The sequence below is a fragment of the Rana temporaria genome, chromosome 2 (assembly GCF_905171775.1).
Source record: "Rana temporaria chromosome 2, aRanTem1.1, whole genome shotgun sequence".
Lineage (NCBI taxonomy): Eukaryota > Metazoa > Chordata > Amphibia > Anura > Ranidae > Rana > Rana temporaria.
Window position 1 is genome coordinate 338,925,988 of NC_053490.1, and position 18,876 is coordinate 338,944,863.

The 18,876-nt window shown below is 44.7% G+C and overlaps 1 protein-coding gene across 1 annotated transcript in view; it reads right to left on the bottom strand.

Annotated features, from left to right (window-relative positions):
- Positions 1 to 240: 240 nt before the first annotated feature.
- The window catches only part of RASSF5 (Ras association domain family member 5), an 86,953-nt gene continuing 68,317 nt past the window's right edge, over positions 241 to 18,876 (bottom strand). Inside the window, exons 4-5 of the mRNA XM_040337530.1 lie at positions 8,525 to 8,640; positions 241 to 721 (exon numbers count right to left, since the gene is read on the bottom strand). Of these exons, the coding sequence (XP_040193464.1) occupies positions 575 to 721; positions 8,525 to 8,640 (263 nt within the window). The 3' untranslated portion in view covers positions 241 to 574. The remainder of the gene's footprint in view (positions 722 to 8,524; positions 8,641 to 18,876) is intronic.

Below are 18,876 nucleotides of genomic sequence, written 5' to 3' on the forward strand. Positions count from 1 at the left end.
TTGATGTGCTGTAATATAAAAAACAAAACAAAAAAACTCCTGTTTGGAACATAAACACTAATATCCATCAATTTTGATTCTGCCTCCTTTTTTGCAAACAAGGTAGTTGTTTGCATTGACACCTGAATAGTATATCTGAATAGTATGCTGCATCCTGATCTCTTACAGGAATTATGTGTGGTGCATTACCAAACTGTTGCATGCAGCAGATGCCAAAAAGCCTTTGTTTCACATTTTTTCACAATAAATAGTATGCATGGAAAGATACATGAACTTCAGGGTTTTCATTGTATAAACTTTAAAGATACCCAATACTAGAAAGCTTTGTTACAAAGCAGGTACTAGGGTTAATCCGACCTCTTCAGCAACCAAGTATCAAACCAAGGCAATAAACCTCATGTTTTTTGCTCCAGTAAAAAATACAACAAAACGGGTAAAAAAGTGCAATTTCCCAGTTGCCATTGAAAGTACCCCTAAAAATTTTAAGACCACGTTTAATTTAAAATGGTATGGTAATTTTAGAGGTAGGAATAGACTGAATGAGTCCAGTTTGTTTTGAAGATGTTCAAAAGATTTACTTCTTTTTGTTATCCTTAAGAGCTTCTTGCAAATGCTGACGAAAGGTTACAAATTTCTTTTGGACGTGTTGCACTTTCTCCCGTTCTTCTTTTTCCAAAATAAGCAAGAAGTTTTGCAATTCTGGTACTGTAAAGGCATCCCACTGTCAGCAGAAACAAAAACACAGATAAGAGTCTTAACCTTCCCCAATTACTAAAAACTGATATGTAATGCCTTCATTTATAGAATTGTATACATTTGATTCAACAGAACCATTTCAAAAACTATTACCACCCCAAACCAATAAAGAGTGAGAACAGTAGATATTGTCTGTAATTTGAAATGGAAGCTGATCCCACAGTTAGATTGTCATTCACCATGAACATTCAGGAAATATGTTTCTGATGAAAACCCATATCCAACTTCTCAGTCTTTAATTAATAAATACGTTTTTTTTTTTTTTTTTTTACACAAACACAATATTGTCTAAAGTACAGTGCCTTTAAAAACTATTCATACCCCTTGATCTTTTCCACATTTTTGTCATTGTACAACCAAAAATGTATATGTATTTTTTTTTTTTTGTGATAGACCAACACAAAGTGGCACATAATCGTGAAGTAGAAGTAAAATTATAAATGGTTTTCAATTTTTTTTACAAAAAATATCTTAAATGTGTGGTGTGTTACCCCTAACTAAAATCTAGTGGAACCAATTGCCTTCAGAAGTCACCTAATTAGTAAATAGAGTCCATCTGTGGGTAATTTAATCTCAGTATAAATACAGCTGTTCTGTGAAGCCCTCGGGTTTGTTAGAGAACCTTAGTGAACAGACAGCGTCATGAAGCCCAAGGAACACACCAGACAGGTCAGGGATAAAGTTGTGGAGAAGTTTAGGGCTAGGTTATAAAAAAAAATGATTTATCCCGAGCTTTGAACATCTCACGGAGCACTGTTCAATCCATCATCCAAAAATGGAAAGAGTATGGCATATCTGCAAACCTACCAAGACATGGCTAACCACCTAAACTGACAGGCTGGGCAAGGAAAGCAATAATCAGAGAAGCAGCCTAGAGGTCCATGGTAACTCTAGAGGAGTTGCAAAGAACAACAGCTCAGGTGGGAGAATCTGTCCACAAGAAAAACAAAATCAAAGCGTGTGTATAGTCTGCTAAAGACTTGAGACTGTGGTGGAGGTTCACCTTCCAGCAGGACATCGACCCTAAACGTGTAGCCAGAGCTGCAACAGAATGGATTAGATCCAAGCGTATTCATATGTTAGAAGTCAAAGTCCAGACCTGAATACAATTGAGAATCTGTGGAAAGACTTGAAAATTGCTGTTCACAGATGCTCTCTATCCAATTTGACAGAGCTTGAGCTTTTCTGCAAAGAAGAATGGGCAAAAATTTCACTCTCTAGATGTGCAAAGCTGATAGAGACATACCCAAAAAGACTTGCAGCTGTAATTGCAGTGAAAGGCTGTTCTACAATAGTATTGCCTTGGGGTGCTGAATACAGATTCACACCACACTTTTCAGATCTTTTATTTTTGTTTTATGTGAAAAACAGTTATAATTTTCCTAAGTTATAACTTTACAATTACGTGCTGTGATAGAACCCACTGTCACTGTTAGGTAGATTCACAAAGAGTTAGGCCGGCTTATCAGTAGATAAGTCGACCTAACTCAGAATCTACGCCGACCTAAGTTTAAGGGTATGCTCAAACAGAGATACGCTTAAACATATCTAAGATACGACGGCTTGCGCCGTCCTATCTTAGATTGCAATATTTTGGATGGCCGCTAGGTGGCGCTTCCATTGCGGTCGGCGTAGAATATGTAAATGAGGGGATACGCCGATTCACGAACGTACGCCAGGCCGACGCAGTACTTTTACGCCGTTTACGTAAGAGATAGGCCGCGTAAAGATAGAGCTAGGCTCTAGTGGAATAGTAATGTCAAGTATGGCCGCCGTTCCCGCCGCAAAATTCGAAACTTCGTTGTTTACGTCCACGTCAGAATTAATAGGCCCGTACCGCGTACTTAGCCGCAATGCGCACTGGGAAATGTAGTCGCCCCGCGCATGAGCAGTGACAAAAAAACGTCAAAAACGTGAGGTCAAGCCTCATTACCATTAAACACGCCCCCCTCCAACCCATTTGAATTAGGCGCCCTTACGCCCGCCGCGTTTACACTACGCCGCCCTAAGTAAGGGGGGAAGTGCCTTGAGAATCATATACTTGCCTCTCTTACTTAAGGCGGCGTAGTGTAAACACGCTAGGCTACGCCGCCGCAAATTAGCGCGCCCCTACCTGAATCTACCCATGTGTGTTTTGGAGGGGGCTGTGGGCTGGCCTACCAAAAAACCATGGCCCAGCAGAGAATGAGAGACTTGGGGACAAAATGGCGTGATTGGGGGGTTAAAGGCTGGTTATGGCCAGTCTGCCGGCTGCGAGTGCGTTCAGAGGACAAGAGACACAGGTCTGGCGGGTGGTATCCATCACATTGGTGGCAGCAGTGAGATGTATCCTGCAGTCCGGGACATCCAAACCACCACCAGGATTCAAGATCCGGGCAGCCGCCAAAGAGTAATACGGGGACCGGCCAGCATGAGAGTGGAGTTTGGGAGGAGGCTGCAAGGCATACGGAAGCAACATCGGGGACCAGCGATGGAGCGCATCATGCTCAGCTGGGGTGATGTGACCCGCCGGCAACTCTGGCAAGAGACGCCAAGCACTGAGCGGCACCATCAGGAGAAGATTCTTCCCTCCTCCACAGAGATGTACTGGGCGCAGTACCGTGCATGAGAGGTGGTCCTGAGGGAACAACCGCAAGATGAGTAGAAGACGGAGTTCGGAAGATTGGTCCGGGAGGAGATGAGGCTGGATGCCAGCTACAGAGCCCTGGTGGTTCACGGCTCAACTGTGGCCAGGTACAGCAGATGGCAGCCCGACAGAAGGCATTGGCTATGGTGGCGTGGGCCTGCTCCATCAAAAAATGTACGGAGACCCAGATTTTTCGAAGTGGCGGCTGGAAGACATCCTGGACTTCCGAGATGAGGTGCTGGACCTCCCTGAAGAGGCGTGTGACCTGGAGGAATTGGAGTTCCTGGTTGAGCAGGAATGGGAGCTTGAGATCGCCTACAAAGCGGCTGTTTGACATTGATCAGCATAGCTCCCGTTGCCTGGGACTGTCCAAGAGAAATAGCAGACAATCGTGAAGATGCGGAAAAAATGGGACCAGGGGTGCCCCTATGTTTTCCCATCTTAACCACATTGGAAGAAGTGGCGATAATACAGAGGGCACTGCGAGTGCTAGAATGCCAATGCAAAACCGGAGGTTCTCCAGGCAGTGAGATGAGCTGAATAGCATAAAGGTCTCGGAAGGAGGAGCTGAGATGGGCGATGGAAGGCTGTTAGATGGTGAACAGCAGCAAGTCCTGAGTATCGCATTCAGTGCCCCAGCAGAAGCACTGGCTATGGGGCAGAGCTCCGCTGGCCTCTGCCCACCCTCAGAGTTGGATCTGGAGAGTCTTAGAGATGATCTCTGTGAGCCGTTTCCCCAGCAGAAGATATCCCCACGGGGAGTGGAGAATCCGCTCTCCCTCCCCAGCAATTGGACACTACACCAGTGTTCATCCATCCAGCAGAAGCACTGGCTAACGGCAAGCGTACCGCTGTCCTCCGCCCAGCCCTCAGTATGTTTTTGGAGGATTTGGGAGATAGTCCCTGTCAGAAGTCGCCCCAGGTCACAGAACCTCCAGCGGTCGATCTCTACCTTTGTATCCGTCCCCCGAGCAGAAGCATTGGCTACCGGGCAGTGCATTGTTGGTCGCTGTCCACCATCAGAAAAAGAGATGGAGATTCCGGGAGATAGTCCCTGCAAGATACCTCCACAGTGGCTGGTAACTACTCCGGGAGGAAAGCAAGTACCTCTTCCTCCCCAACAGCTTAGCACTACCAGCCTACGTTCCCTACCAGCTGAAGCACTGGCATCAGAGCAGAGGGTTATTCACCTCTCCCCAATAACTGCAACCCAGGCCCGGATCACGGGAATGTAGACAGCCGGTCTGCAGCGGCTGTTTTTATTCACGGGAGACCATATGTGCGGTTTTTCTCCCCAGTGCCAGAGTCGTACTGTTCCTTTTTCTGTTTGCCTGGGGTGGGAATTTGTGACTAACGCAGGTTCAGACCAGTTGAGGGTCAGGGACCTGGTTAGTCTGTTTTTAAGAGGAGAGAAATGTGACAGAACCTACTGTCACTGTGTTTTTTTGGGTGCTGTGGGCTGGCCTCCTACCCAAAGACTGGCAGACTTGGGTACAAAATGGCGTTAGGATAATGTAATGTCTCCATATACATTGCATTCCTTCTCCCCCTCTTGTTATTGTGTTTAATCATGTTAGGTCATGGCACGTAGACAAAAGGTGTGTAGACACATCCCAGCAGCGAATGTGTTATGTGTTTGAACTGTAGTTTCTGTTTCAAAGTACAAGTGTTGAGTTCCCATTGGTTATTCCTTGTCCCCTACCCCCTCTATTACAAGGCTAAGGGGAGTGTCCCTAACTGTGTTTAAAAGTGTATGTATTAGGTACAAAAAACAGTGTTATGCTCTGCATGTTCAACCGTCAATACCTGTGTGGTTTGCCTTGTGATTGGGGGGGTTAAGGGCTGGTTAGGGCGAGTCTGCCGGCTGTGGTGCGTTTGGAGGACTGGAGACACAGGTCTGGCGGAGGTGCTCAGCCGGGGTATCCGAGATCCGTCACATGTCCCACTTTGTGTTGCTCCATCGCATAAAATCCCAATAAAATACATTTACGTTTTTGGTTGTAACATGACAAAATGTTGAAAATTTCAAGGGGTATGCATAGGCACTGTATAATAATTAAAGGGTTTCTGCCTTTTTTTTTAAATTAAGGAGGGCATGTTCAAAAAATAAAATCTAGGGGTTTGTATTGAAAATGAGAAATAGTGTCAACAAATACTCTCTTTCCTGTGAGTTTCTTTAAAAAGTATCCCAACAATTAGTATTCTAGCTTAATAAAGCCTAAATATTTTTTACCTTTGATACATTCTATGCATTAAGGGGGAAAAAAACCTTCTGTGTCACAGAATACTCCCCTCACCACCCTTATTACTTGAGAACTGTGCTGGCTCAGGAGCGAGCAAGCACTCACTAAAGAGGAGGAGCCTGGAGCACCAGCAGGGGCCCCGGAAGAAGAGGATCGGGGCTGCTTTGTGCAAAACCATCGCACAGAGCAGGTAAGTATAACATGTAAAGCTTTTTTTTTTTAAATAAAATAAACAATCATTTTAAGGTGATTAGTAAAAACCCTCTATGGCAGTTACAAAACAACACTAATAAAAGACCAGCAAATGTGTGTTGGGGGAACATGTTTATGAACAAAATCTGTTCTTTGGTTAGTTGGAAGCAGGACCACAGATATTGGCGGGGTATATAATGTGTAGCAGAGTACATTAAATGGATAAATGTATATCATATACAGCAAATTGTATGTAAATGGTAGGTTGTAGAGTATTATATGTATTGCTTAGCATTCCAAGTGCTGTGCAATACACACCTTAGAACACTCAAGATTTGTGTGCAGTTGAGAACGTATAGCAGTGGCGGCTGGTGCTCAAAATATTTGGGGGGCGCAAACAAACTGAAAAAAAAAACATAAATTGCAGCCACCGTGCCCATCAATCGCTGCCACTGTGTCATTAAATGCAGCCACTGTGCCCATTAAACGCAGCTACTGTGCCCATCAAACGCAGCCACTGTACCCATAAATTGCCGCCAAACACAGCTACTGTAACCATCAATTGCCGCCAGTGTGCCCCATCAATTGCCGCCAGTGTGTCCCATCAATTGCCATCAGTTTGCCCCATCAATTGCCGCCAGGTTGCCCCATCAATTGCCGCCAGGTTGCCCCATCAATTGCCGCCAGTGTGCCCCATCAGCTCCCGCCAGTGTGCCCCATCAGCTCCCGCCAGTGTGCCCCATCAATTGCCGCCAGTTTGCCCCATCAATTGCCGCCAGGTTGCCCCATCAATTGCCGCCAGGTTGCCCCATCAATTGCCGCCAGGTTGCCCCATCAATTGCCGCCAGGTTGCCCCATCAATTGCTGCCAGTGTGCCCCCCTGGCCGGCACTTACCTGTCTTGGGTCAGCGCTGTCCTCCACAATTCCTCCGAGTCCTCGATGTCTTCTCCCATCCTCTTCTGCTATGATTGAGCGCCTTATAGGCGTCCAGTCACATCGCCTGTCGCTTTAGCCAATCAGGTGACAGGTAACCAGACCCAGTGCACCTGAGAGGCGTGTCAGTGTTAGGGAAGCAATTTATTCGATTCCCTAACACAGCACTGTGTAAACAGCGAACGCACAGCAGTGTGCCCGCTGTTTAACAATTTGGAAGAATATTGGAGCTCATGGCTTTAATCAGGCTGCCTATTAGAGCCAATGACTCTAATCAGGCACTTCCAAATACACCCGGCTACTGTAATTCAGCTGCCCGGCGCCCGACAAGGGGCCGGACACCTGAATAGGGGGCTGCAGCGGCGACAATAGATAGATTCATGCAGGAAAAGCATTGTGTCTGGCTGTTTGTGTACATTGATTGCCCCCTGGGGATTATGTCTCAGTTACACATAGCAGTCCTCCTATTCAAGCTATCGGACCAATCCCTGCTGACCCGGTTTCAAGTCCTCATTTGCATGGCTAAGAGGACCTAATTGAGAACTACAATGTACTTTACAATTGACCAATAGGAAAGTGGTTGTTGGGCCAGGGGGGTCAAACTGCTGTATAAAAGTGTGTTGTGTGCATCCAATAAAAGAGTCCTGTTTGAACTTACATACAGCCTGCCTGGTGTTTGTTCGGAGCTATCTGTTATACCTGAAGGGTTTCACATGTACTGGCACTTTAAGGCTGGCTCCACCCAGCAGTGATGACAAGGGTCAAGGGGCATAGTATCCATCTTAGAGAGACCACATGTAGGAAGCAGAGATATGTATTGTCCTGAGATGCATGTTGCAGTGTACAGCCTGTACTGAATAAACATCCATTGTTCCAGACCAGAGTCTTGTGTCCCTCACAACACACAGGACACAACACTATCACAGCTGGATTCGAATGGCACATAGCTGTAGTTTGAATCCCGGAGCCTTGGAAGATGTGGCAATCTGATTCAATAGCAGCAGAGGAGTGTCGGGAGAGTGGAACCGAGCGAGCAAGGGTCTCCTTACAGCATGAATCTATCTATTGTTGATTGACGGGTGCAAGAAAGAGGGGGCGGCGCTCTTGCGCCCTCTATAGACACACCACCACTGACATATAGCACAGAGTGGAGTATCTTGAGTGAGTGAGTGAAAAAACGTATATAGCGCAACACATGCGAACTGAATCGCCTCAGGGCACTGGGTATCTATTCCCTACTGTATTTAGCCTTCAGAGTAGATGGGTTTTGAGTTTTCTCCTGAAGTCCTGGTGATTCACTTCCGTTCGGATGCTGGTTGGTAGAGCGTTCCACAGTCTAGGTCCTTGGATTGCAAACCTGCGTTCTCCTTTGGACTTGTATCCGGAGTAGTTTGTGGAGCGGAAAACGCGATTGAGGTTGTGACATTTAAATTTTTCACATAGATATTGGGGGGCACTTCCTTGAACACATTTATGCGTCAGACAAAGTGTCTTAAATGTAATTCTGTCAAAAGTAAAAACTGGCAACCAGTGAAGGGATCTCAGTGAGGGCGAGAAAACAATACATAATATAAATATGTAAAAATCACATGATTATATTTAAAGCTATTTATTAACTAATTTATTTATTTGTTTGCTAGCTAATGGAAAAGTGTGCTGGGAAATACATTTTGTTTTGTTTGTGCTGAGCAAAGCCTTTCCATATGCACCTCAAGCTAAAAGCGAGTAATTTATTGGGGTTTTTGCCATTTTTGTTTTGTGTGGATTACTCACCTGTACGTCTCCTATTTCGTTCTCCTTTAGTACAAAACTCAGTACATCAGCGTCTGGACCAGCTAAAAGGCGGACATAAAGTGGGTGCTCCGTCACTGCTAGCTTCTGAAAAAAAACTAGTAAAACTATCAACATTAATATTTGTGTGCTGCAAAAACAAAATGTTTTAAGTATAAAGATTAGATCAAAAATACTAAAATGTTTTTTTAAAAAACAAATAGAGAATAAAGGTTCCCTATTGCTGCATGAGGAACCCTAATCTTCCAATCACACTTTTCTGACAACATTCATAGTTTAGGCTTCTATTCATCTTCATAATTATTATTATACAGGATTTATATAGCACCAACAGTTTGTGCAGCGCTTTACAACCTTAGGGTAGACCAGGGGTCTCAAACTCAAATTACCTGAGGGCCACAAGACAAGTTTTCATATGCCATGGGGGGCCGCATGCAAACTTTCAAACTTCAAAAACAACAGTACTGGTGTCAGCGAACACATTATTAACCCCCAGCACTGGTGTCAGCGAGCGCATTATTACCACCAGCACTGGTGTAAGTCAGCTTGCTTGGAATCTAGGAGCCAGCTAAAAAAGTTAGGAGCCAGAAAACGCACCCCGTCCCGACGAGCTTGCGCGCAGAAGTGAACACATACGTGAGCAGCGCCCGCATATGTAAACGGTATTCAAACCACACATGTGAGGTATCGCCGCGATTGGTAGAGTGAGAGAAATAATTCTAGCTCCTCTGTAACTTAAAACATGCAACCTGTAGATTTTTTTAAACGTCGCCTATGAAGATTTTAAAGGGTAAAAAAGTTTGTCGGCATTCCACAAGCGTACACAATTTTGAAGCGTGACATGTTGGGTATGAATTTACTCTGCGTAACATTATCTTTCATAATATTAAAAAAAATGGGGATAACTTTACTGTTGTCTTATTTTTTAATTAAAAAAAGTGTAATTTTTTCCCAAAAAAGTGTGCTTGTAAGACCGCTGCGCAAATACGGCGTAACAGAAAGTATTGCAACGATCGCTATTTTATTAATAGTGTAAAATGACATTAGAATTGCTGTTTAACTTGTAATGCTTAACTTGTAATACCAACGGCCACCACCAGATGGCGCCAGCTCACATCTGGTGGTAATAACTTGTAATACCAACAGCTCACCACCAGATGGCGCCACTGGGGTAGACAGTACAGTTACGATACAATTCAATACAGGAGGAATCAGAGGTCCTTAAAGCTTACAATCTAGGAGGGAGGGTCAAGTGATACAAAAGGTAATAAATGTGGGGGGTGAGCTGATGGAGAAAAGTACAGCTGTTAGGTGGAGGCAGGTTAGGCTTCTCTAAAGAGAAGGGTTTTTCTGGGATCGCCTAAAAGCAAACAGAAGAGGAGATAGTCGGACAGATTGGTGTAGGGCGTTCCATAGGATAGGAGAGGCTCGGGAAAAGTCCTGGAGGTGAGCATGGGAGGAGGTGACAAGGGAACAGGAGGTGGAGTAAGCAGCATGGTGTGTGAGCTTCGCCGACACTCCGAGCATTTCTCCTGATTATTACTCCTGTCCCGTCACAGGTACTCCTTACTGTCTCCGGAGTTTTCCCCTCATCATCCCCGATCCAGCGGTGCTAGTTTCTCCGCGATTCGGATGCGGACATGTCCCGTAAAGGAGGCAAGGAATCTCTGCCTTCAGCAGAACATGGTGGCCAAGATGGTGCCCGGACCCAGTGCTCTGCTAAGGAGGCAGCAATGCGGATGTTTGGCGGCGCTCTGGGGAATGGTGGCTTGCCTAAAACACCCTCCCATCTCCTGGATACCACCGATCGGGACTCCCCCACAGAGGCTTTGGAGCAGGCATTGACCAGAGGACTCAGAGCAGGCATGGCCAGAGGACTCAGAGTACACTAGCTTCTGGCAATACTGCCAGGGCCCTGGCAGATCAGGAAAATCTGGCCTCTGAACCGACCGTTAGAGATATTTTTGCAGCTGTAACATCCTGCAAGGCATCACTACACTAACAAATGAGATTAAAGGGGTTAAACTGGAGCTAAATTTGGTTAGACAGGACATGCAGAAGCTGCATGACCGCACAGCTGCCCTGGAAGACAGAGTGAGTAAAGTGGAGGATGATGTTGCTCCACTGCAGAGAGATGTCCGCCATATGCAATCCATTATCACTGGCCACACAGCCCATTTTGAGGACATTGAGAATAGACAGAGACACAATAATGTCCATGCGGTAGGCATACCAGAAAGGGCAGTGGGGAAAAATCCTGTGGCATTTATTGAGAACTGGCTAACTAACACATTTGGCAAAGAATCGTTTTCCTCCTTGTTTGCTGTGGAGCAGGCCCACAGAGTCCCACCAAGGCCATCTAAACCTGGTGAACCTCCAAGGCCATTCTTATTCAAAATGCTGAACTTTAAAGACCGTGATGTCATTCTGTATCAGGCCAGAACCAGAGGTGCCCTTATGAAAACAGATAATGCTTGCATATCTTTCTACCCGGATTTCTCTGCCGAGTTGCAGTGTCGCAGAGCCAAGTTCACTGAAGTTAAGAAGCGTCTCCGCAAATATGTTGTCGCATACGCTATGTTGTTCCCTGCCAAAGTCAGGATCGCTGCTAACAGCGAAGCGCATTTTTTTGGTAAGCCTGCTAATATATTGTGTGGAGCACACCCTCAAAAGAGCGCCGGTACCTATGGCCTGATAGTGTTTTGCCTTTTTACTGGGTGGTGCGTGTAACGACACCCCGAGTATGAGAGGGTTTAAAGTTGTTTAGGACATTCCATTCCCAAACACCAAGGCAGCTACCAGACACTCCAACCAGGCGAACAAGAAACCCATACTAATAATTCTCCCCCACATACGAGACGACACTCCATGTTGAGGTTCAAGCAGGAATCACAATCTTTATTGAGGAATACAGGCTCTTATATACACCAAAAGAGGAGGGTCCTACATTCTGCTCATATTACTCTGCAATACACAGAGACGTAAATTTACATGAGCTAATTAACTAATCACTTTAAGCAGCCAGGATGACTAATATGTATGACCTTTGAGTTTCCTAGCTTGGCTGTCTTCTCTCCCTAACTAAAATACACATTAAATCACAAAACTCCTTCACACAATTATGGGGTCAATTAGCACAAGCCACAATGAAAGATCCTTAGAAGTTATCCTAGACTCATTTACATTATAACAGACAGACAGATGTCTGGAGTTTAATATGTTAGCATCTCATTACAGTATATGTCCCAACAGTAAGAATGAGTCACTCTTTCCAATTTGGCATATATCCTGGGAGATATTGTGGATAAATATTACTGTCCCATTTTAAGTAATCCAAGACATTTCTTAATATCCATTATTTTCTTGCTATGATACCAATGATATCAAGCTTCTTTACTGTTTACGGGATGCACAGACTTTTTTTTTCTACTCCACCCACACAGCTTACTGGAGAGGTGTCAGCATGCTTATTTTGCGTGCTGTCACCTTTTAACTACTCTGCACTCCCTGATTGATGACCAGGGACAGCACATATTTGTATTATGCAAACTGACAGGGTTGACATGTATTGTCACAAATATCTACATCCCTCCACCCTTCTCCTTTGTCAGTCTGAAATGTTTAGCAAAACACCCTAACATTCCAGTCTGGGCAATGGGAGATTACAACAAAGTAATGGATAAACAACTAGATACATTTACATCCAGAGCTGGAAGAATCCCACAGCCGGGTGGCCCACCCGCTTTGCTAGATTTCTTGCTGAAATTGCTCTGCGAGATGTGTGGAGGGACCAGAATCCTAATGTACAGTGTTACTCATGTTACTCATCCTACAAATGACTATCCCACATAGACTTGTGTCTGGGAAATGACTTGACACACGCACTGACCACTTCTGTGAAGTATGCTCCGCGCAATATCTTGGGTCACTCCCTCATAAGTGCTAGTATAGCAGTCTCTCCAAACACTCAGTGGAAGCTATGGAATGTAAATCCCTTCTGGTTCACAATTTTCCCGGATCCCATTCCCAAGGCTCTGACAGAATTAGTACGCTTCAATCAGGGCACAACCAGGCCTACGGTGGTCGGGCATGCTATGAAGGCTCATTTAAGGGGCTTGCTTATCAAGCAGAATAACGCTATTAAAACTAAGATGAAGGAATGGGAGAATTTGGTGATGGGTGAGGCCGCCAGGGTGGAGGAGAGATGCATTGCTGCCCCCTCTTCAGAGTCAGAGCGTAGATGGCCGGAAGCACAGGCCTTGTACCAGCAGGTCTCCACTACAAGAGTTTCTTCTTGCAGCAAAAATATTTTAACAAAGGGGAAAACACCTGTCTCTTACTAGCAATGATAGCTAAAGCCCAGCAGGGCACGAAACATATAGAGGCCATTCAGAATGTAGCAGGAAAAATGGTTACTGACCAGACCCACATACCTGAAGTGTTTTCACAACTCTTTAAGGATCTTTACACGTCTAAAGTACATCCCACACACAAGGAGCTGGGCAACTTTCTGGACCTGTGTTCCCTCCCCGGGTATCACAACAGAGCCTTGCTGCCCTTAATGAACCATTGAAACTTGAGGAACTGTCTTTAGCGATGGCACAGATGGCTAAAAACAAAATCCTGGGAGCTGACGGCCTACCCACAGAAACGTATGGGAAGTACGTGGACACTCTCTTAAAATCTATTAAAATCCCTAAACGATGGTCTTCAGGAAAGTAGCTTGCATGTCTCCAAGAATGAGGCCATTATCATAGTCATCCCAAAACCAGGCAAGGACGTATTACAGCTGGACTCCTATAGGCCTATCTCGCTGCTCAATGCAGATGTCAAATTACTGGCACGGGTATTGGCCACTAGACTTTCGAGGATTGTGGTGGGGCTGGTCCACTTTGACCAGTCCGGCTTCATTTCTGCTAGATCTACTGCACTGAACATTCGCAGACTATTCCTCAACACTCAACTCCTAGTGGATAACCCTGGCAACAGGGCCATATTTTTTTTCTCGATGCTGCCAAAGCCTTCGACAGCGTTGAGTGGAACTATTTGTGGGAGGTTTTGCAGCGCTTTGGTCTGGGCGACAAATTAATTTCATGGGTGCAGCTTCTATACGCTGCACCTACGTTGAAGGTGAGGATTAATGACACCCTATCGGAGCCTTTCCCTGTTTTGTGGCACATGGTAGGGGTGCCCTTTATCACCCCTGCTGTTTGCCCTGGCATTGGAACCTCTGGCGGCTATGGTGCAGGCCCCCCTAACATTGCAGGTTTCCATAGAGGACAAAGAGAGGAAAAAATATCCTTGTACGCAGACGACTAATAGATCAGTTTGGACAGTTATCGGGCTTTGCCATCAATTGGCACAAGTCGGCACTGTTGCCAATGGATCCATTGCAGAATGATGTATCTCACATACACGTTGTCTCCTCCTTCAAATACTTGAGAATAGTGGTAACTGGGGACCCACAAGATTATGTAACACTGAATTTGAAACCAATACTACAACATTTTTAAAATAAGCAGGCCAGTTGGAGTAGATTACCGTTGTCTGTGACTGGTCATGTAAACCTCATAAAGATGATCTGGACACCGCAACTGTTCTACGTTTTACACAATACCCCGATCTGGACACCACAGTATTGGTTCCGACTCATAGACTCATAGACTCGCAGTTCAGGGCTCTCATAGGGAGAGGTGGAGTGGCAAGAATTAAACTGGTCACTCTGCAACTCCCCAAGGACCAGGGAGGAATGGCAGTTCCTTGTATTACCTTACCCAAATACTCAACGTGCCTGTCCTAAAGCCGTATACCCATTTACTGTGCATATTCCCTGCACTCAAAGGATACCATTTTCAATATACAACTACAACATGCCATGAGGTACCAGAGTAGACTATTTTGAAACTAGAGGACTCCACGTTCCTCGACTCCATATATTCTGACCTGGAAAAGAAGGGAATCATTTCTAGAATCTATATTCACCTATTGTCCCATATACAGGCCCCTGACCTGTTACCATGTAGGGAGGGATGGGAGCGAGATGTTGGCCCCATTGATGGCGAACAGTGGGACCAGATTTTGGGGGTGGAACCGCTGATATGTTTGCCAGGTAATATAGATGAAGACTTGTACCTCCCCCTCAGTGTACATCACCCTTACAAGGCTCCTATGCTTAGCTAGGAAGCTGATTGCCCGTCTGTGGTGATCGGCACAAACCCCGAAAGAGGCGCAATGGATTTAAATGGTTAATGCTATCCTCATTTGGGAAAAAAAACACCTATCATCATAGGAAATCCCTAAAAAAAATCATTAGCATCTGGCAGAGTTTCCTGAACTCCCCAGAAGTGGCACCCCCGCAGATGGCCCTGGACAGGTTGCTGATGGGATACTTGGGCCCAAATTCTCAAAGGACTTACGACGGCGCAGTGCCATGTACGCCGTCATAAGTCCTAATCTGGCCCGTCGTATCTTTGCGACTGATTCTTAGAATCAGTTACGCATAGATATCCCTTAGATCCGACAAGCGTAAGTCTCTTACGCCATCGGATCTTAACTGCAATTTTTTTTTGCCGCTAGGTGGCGCTTCCGTCGATTTCCCCGTTGAGTATGCAAATTAGCTAGATACGCGAATTCCCGAACGTACGCGCGGCCGACGCAGTAAAGTTACGACGTTTACGTTAGGCTTTTCCCGGCGTAAAGTTTCCCCTGGGTGTATGAGGCGCAGCCAATGTTAAGTATGGCCGTCGTTCCCGCATCGAAAATTTATAAATTTACGTTGTTTGCGTAAGTCGTCCGTGAATGGTGCTGGACGTAATTTACGTCCACGTCAAAACCAATGACGTCCTTGCGACGTCATTTAGAGCAATGCACGCTGGGATTTTTTAGGGACGGCGCATGCGCAGTTCGTTCAGCGCGGGGACGCGCTTCATTTAAATGATACACGCCCCCTACCCGCCAAATTTGAATTCCGCCGGGTGATTTACGTTACGCCGCTGCAACTTTACACACAAGTGCTTTGTGAATAAAGCACTTGCCTGAAAAACTTGCAGTGGCGTAACGTAAATGAGATACGTTACGCCCGCCCAAATTTACGCCCATCTACGAGAATCTGGGCCTTGGTGTTTAGTGCTGACTTTGGAGACTTGTAATGTAAGGAACAGTGGGTGACGTGCTGGTAGTGTTTTGTATATCCTTCGGATTAAAAACCTTTTTAATTTAATTTTGTTTTGTTTCTTCTAGCACTATTCTGTTTATTTGACTGTTTGCACTTTCCTATGTTCAAGAGCACTAGGAACTCAGGGTTTTATGCAATGTTTCTCAGATGTATGATAGCAGTGTTTGCTATACAGTTATCACCACTCTTATGTTGATATGAGGATTGAGACTCCTGTTATTCATGTATTTCATGCAAATGTGAATGTACCAAGTAATGCCTTGTGTTCTCATTAATAAAAAAAACTTTTTGTTGAATAAACAAAAGAGAGAGAGCAGGAGGTCTTAGGAGGAACAAATAAATTGATTTGGTTGGTAGCTTGAGGCTACGCTAGTGAGGAATGTAAAAAAATATAGATTCTTCTTTGTATCAACTTCACAGATGGGCTTATTTTGTAAGTTTACAAAACCCTAAAGAAAATGTTGAAGAATGGGAGAGATTGGTACTGTTTTCTACCATTTCTCATGTTTGCATTCACAGTGGTACCTCAGATCAATTTCAGTTACATTCCCATAGGGGTTGATTTTACTAACAGCAAATAGACTGTTTGCTTTGCAAGTGAAAATGCACACAAGAGAATCTTCCCCCAGAGTTTACAGAATGAGGTTAGCCAAGGAAACATAATGCAGGAGATGATAGATACATCATGCTTACTTCCCTTCAATATTAGAATATGTCCAGCAGCGCCATCAACATAGAATTGGAGGAAACCAGTTGGACCTTGGTCTACCCTTCTAAATTCCAGAGAATTCTGGCCAGACGTGGTTTTAATTAAAGAATTTTTGGCCAAAAAGCCATACCTCCGATGTGGAAACAAGGATAAGCAACTCAACTATGCACGAAAACATAGGAACTGGAGTGCAGAAAAATGGCAGCAGGTGTTCTGGACTGATGAGTCAACATTTGAAATATTTGGCTGTAGCAGGAGGCAGTTTGTTGAAGGGCCGGAGAGTGGTACAATGAGTGTCTCATTGAGGCAACAGTGAAGCATGGTGGAGGTTTGGGGCTGCATTTCTGCAAATGGAGGTGGAGATTTGGTCAGGATCAATGGTGTCCTCAATGGTGAGAACTACTGGAAGATACTTATCCGTCATACCATAGCATCAAGGAAGCGTTTGTGATTGGCCCAAAATTTACTCTGCAGCAGAACAATGACCCCAAACATACAACCAATATAACTAAGAATTATTCTCAACGTACAGAAGAATGAGGGTTTTGCCCTCACAGAGCCCTGATCTCAAAATCATCGAGTCTGTCTGGGATTACAAGAATAGACCAAAGGATTATTTGAGGCAGTCTTCATCCACAGAGGATCTGTGGGTAGTTTCTCTAAGATTTTTGAAACAACCTACCTGACGAGTTTCTTAAAAAACTGTATGAAGTGTACCTAGAATTGCTGCGGTTTTTGAAGACAAAGGGTGGTCACACCAAATATTGATTTCTTGATTTCTCTTTTGTTCATTTACTCTCCATTTTGTTAACTGATAAAAATAAATAATTAACGTTTCTATTTCTGACAGCATTCCTAATTTACAGCATTTTTTCACACCTCCCTAAAACGTTTGCCTACTGTGTTCCCCTGAAAATAAGACCTACCCCGAAAATAAGCCCTACTGTGATTTTCGGGGAGGACTGCAATATAAGCTCTACAGTGAAAATAATCCCTAGTTTGGAAGGGTTGTAAAGTCCTAAAATGCACTGTATTGCAGTGTTGTGTGGTCTAGACTGTGTATGTTTCTGTGGTCTGTTTGTGGTGAATTTAACTTCTAGGAGCAGATAAAAAAAAAAAAAAAACGAGGAGCTTAAAGAAATACTAGTGTGCATGGAAAACGAGTGGGTTCTGAGAGATGTTTTTCAGCTGTAAAATCGTTCTAACGCTGATAAAAGTCGATAAATGCTCAAAAACTTTGCTCACTTGCATTTTTTAACATTGTTGATCCATTGGGGAAAAAAACGCTAACGCTAATAAACGCTAAAAATCGCTATTGCAAAAACATTGAAAAAAGTTGAAAAACTCACTGCAAAGCTACTGCCGTTTTTATTAATTTATTTTAATGTCCTGTGTGCATTTTTTTTCTTTATTAAATTTTTTTTATTAAACGTTATTATGTCAAGACCTAGAGTGGAGGGTCACGTGATGAGGACGTGACGTGCGTGAGGTGGGAGGTGCCGGAGCGCTCCATGGCCCGAGGCAGCGAGTGGCAGGGATCCGACGGAGCCAGCGCTGGTCCGGTGGAAGCCAGCTTGTGAGGCTGACACCCCGGAGACCGGAGTCGGAGCCCTGCTCAGTCCCGCTCAGCGTGACCCAAACTCTCCGACGGGACTCGGGACTCAACAGACACCCGACGGATGGAAGCGTCGGGTGATCAGATGTGAAGAGACGGAGCAGCTGCTGCGGGTCTGCGAATGGTCCCGAGGTTGGGTGAGACGCTCATTTGAGCCGAGCGGACCGGGCGCCGTCCCGACCCCCCCCCCTCCCCCCCTGACGGTTTTTGTGATCTAAAAAAAAAAAAAAAAAAATTCTACATAAAATATACATATTACCTGCCTTGATGTTGGGAATACTGATGAGTAAGTCTGGTCTATGATACAATACAATACTTGCCTTGATAAGGGGAATACTGATGGACTGTGATTTAAATACAATACTTACCTTGAATGTGGGATTACTGATAAAAGTAAGCGGGACTGTGTTATAATGCAATACTTACATTGTGTCAGTACTGATAAAGAAGTCGGGGCTGTGATATAACGCATTATTTGCCTAGATCTTGGGAGCTTTGATAAGTAAGCCTGGACTATGATGCAAAGCAATGATCAAAAAGGGAGAGAGATAAACCGGTATAAAGCCTCAACTGATTAACTGATTAAAGATCGCAAAACCCTCATATACTGTACAGTTACTGTATAAATCTGTAGAAAATCTCACAGGACATTTGTAGTGTTTGTCCCAGCGTAGATATTCTGGGCTGGGAGATGCGGGTGAACATGCTGTACTCTGTCCCCGAAGTAATAACGGCCCAATGGTTATAAATACATAACCAGGCAGGATACATTTGATGTAAGATTTAAAGGCGGTCGGTCTATATCAGTAAATTACCTGTTTGGTTTGACAACTCTG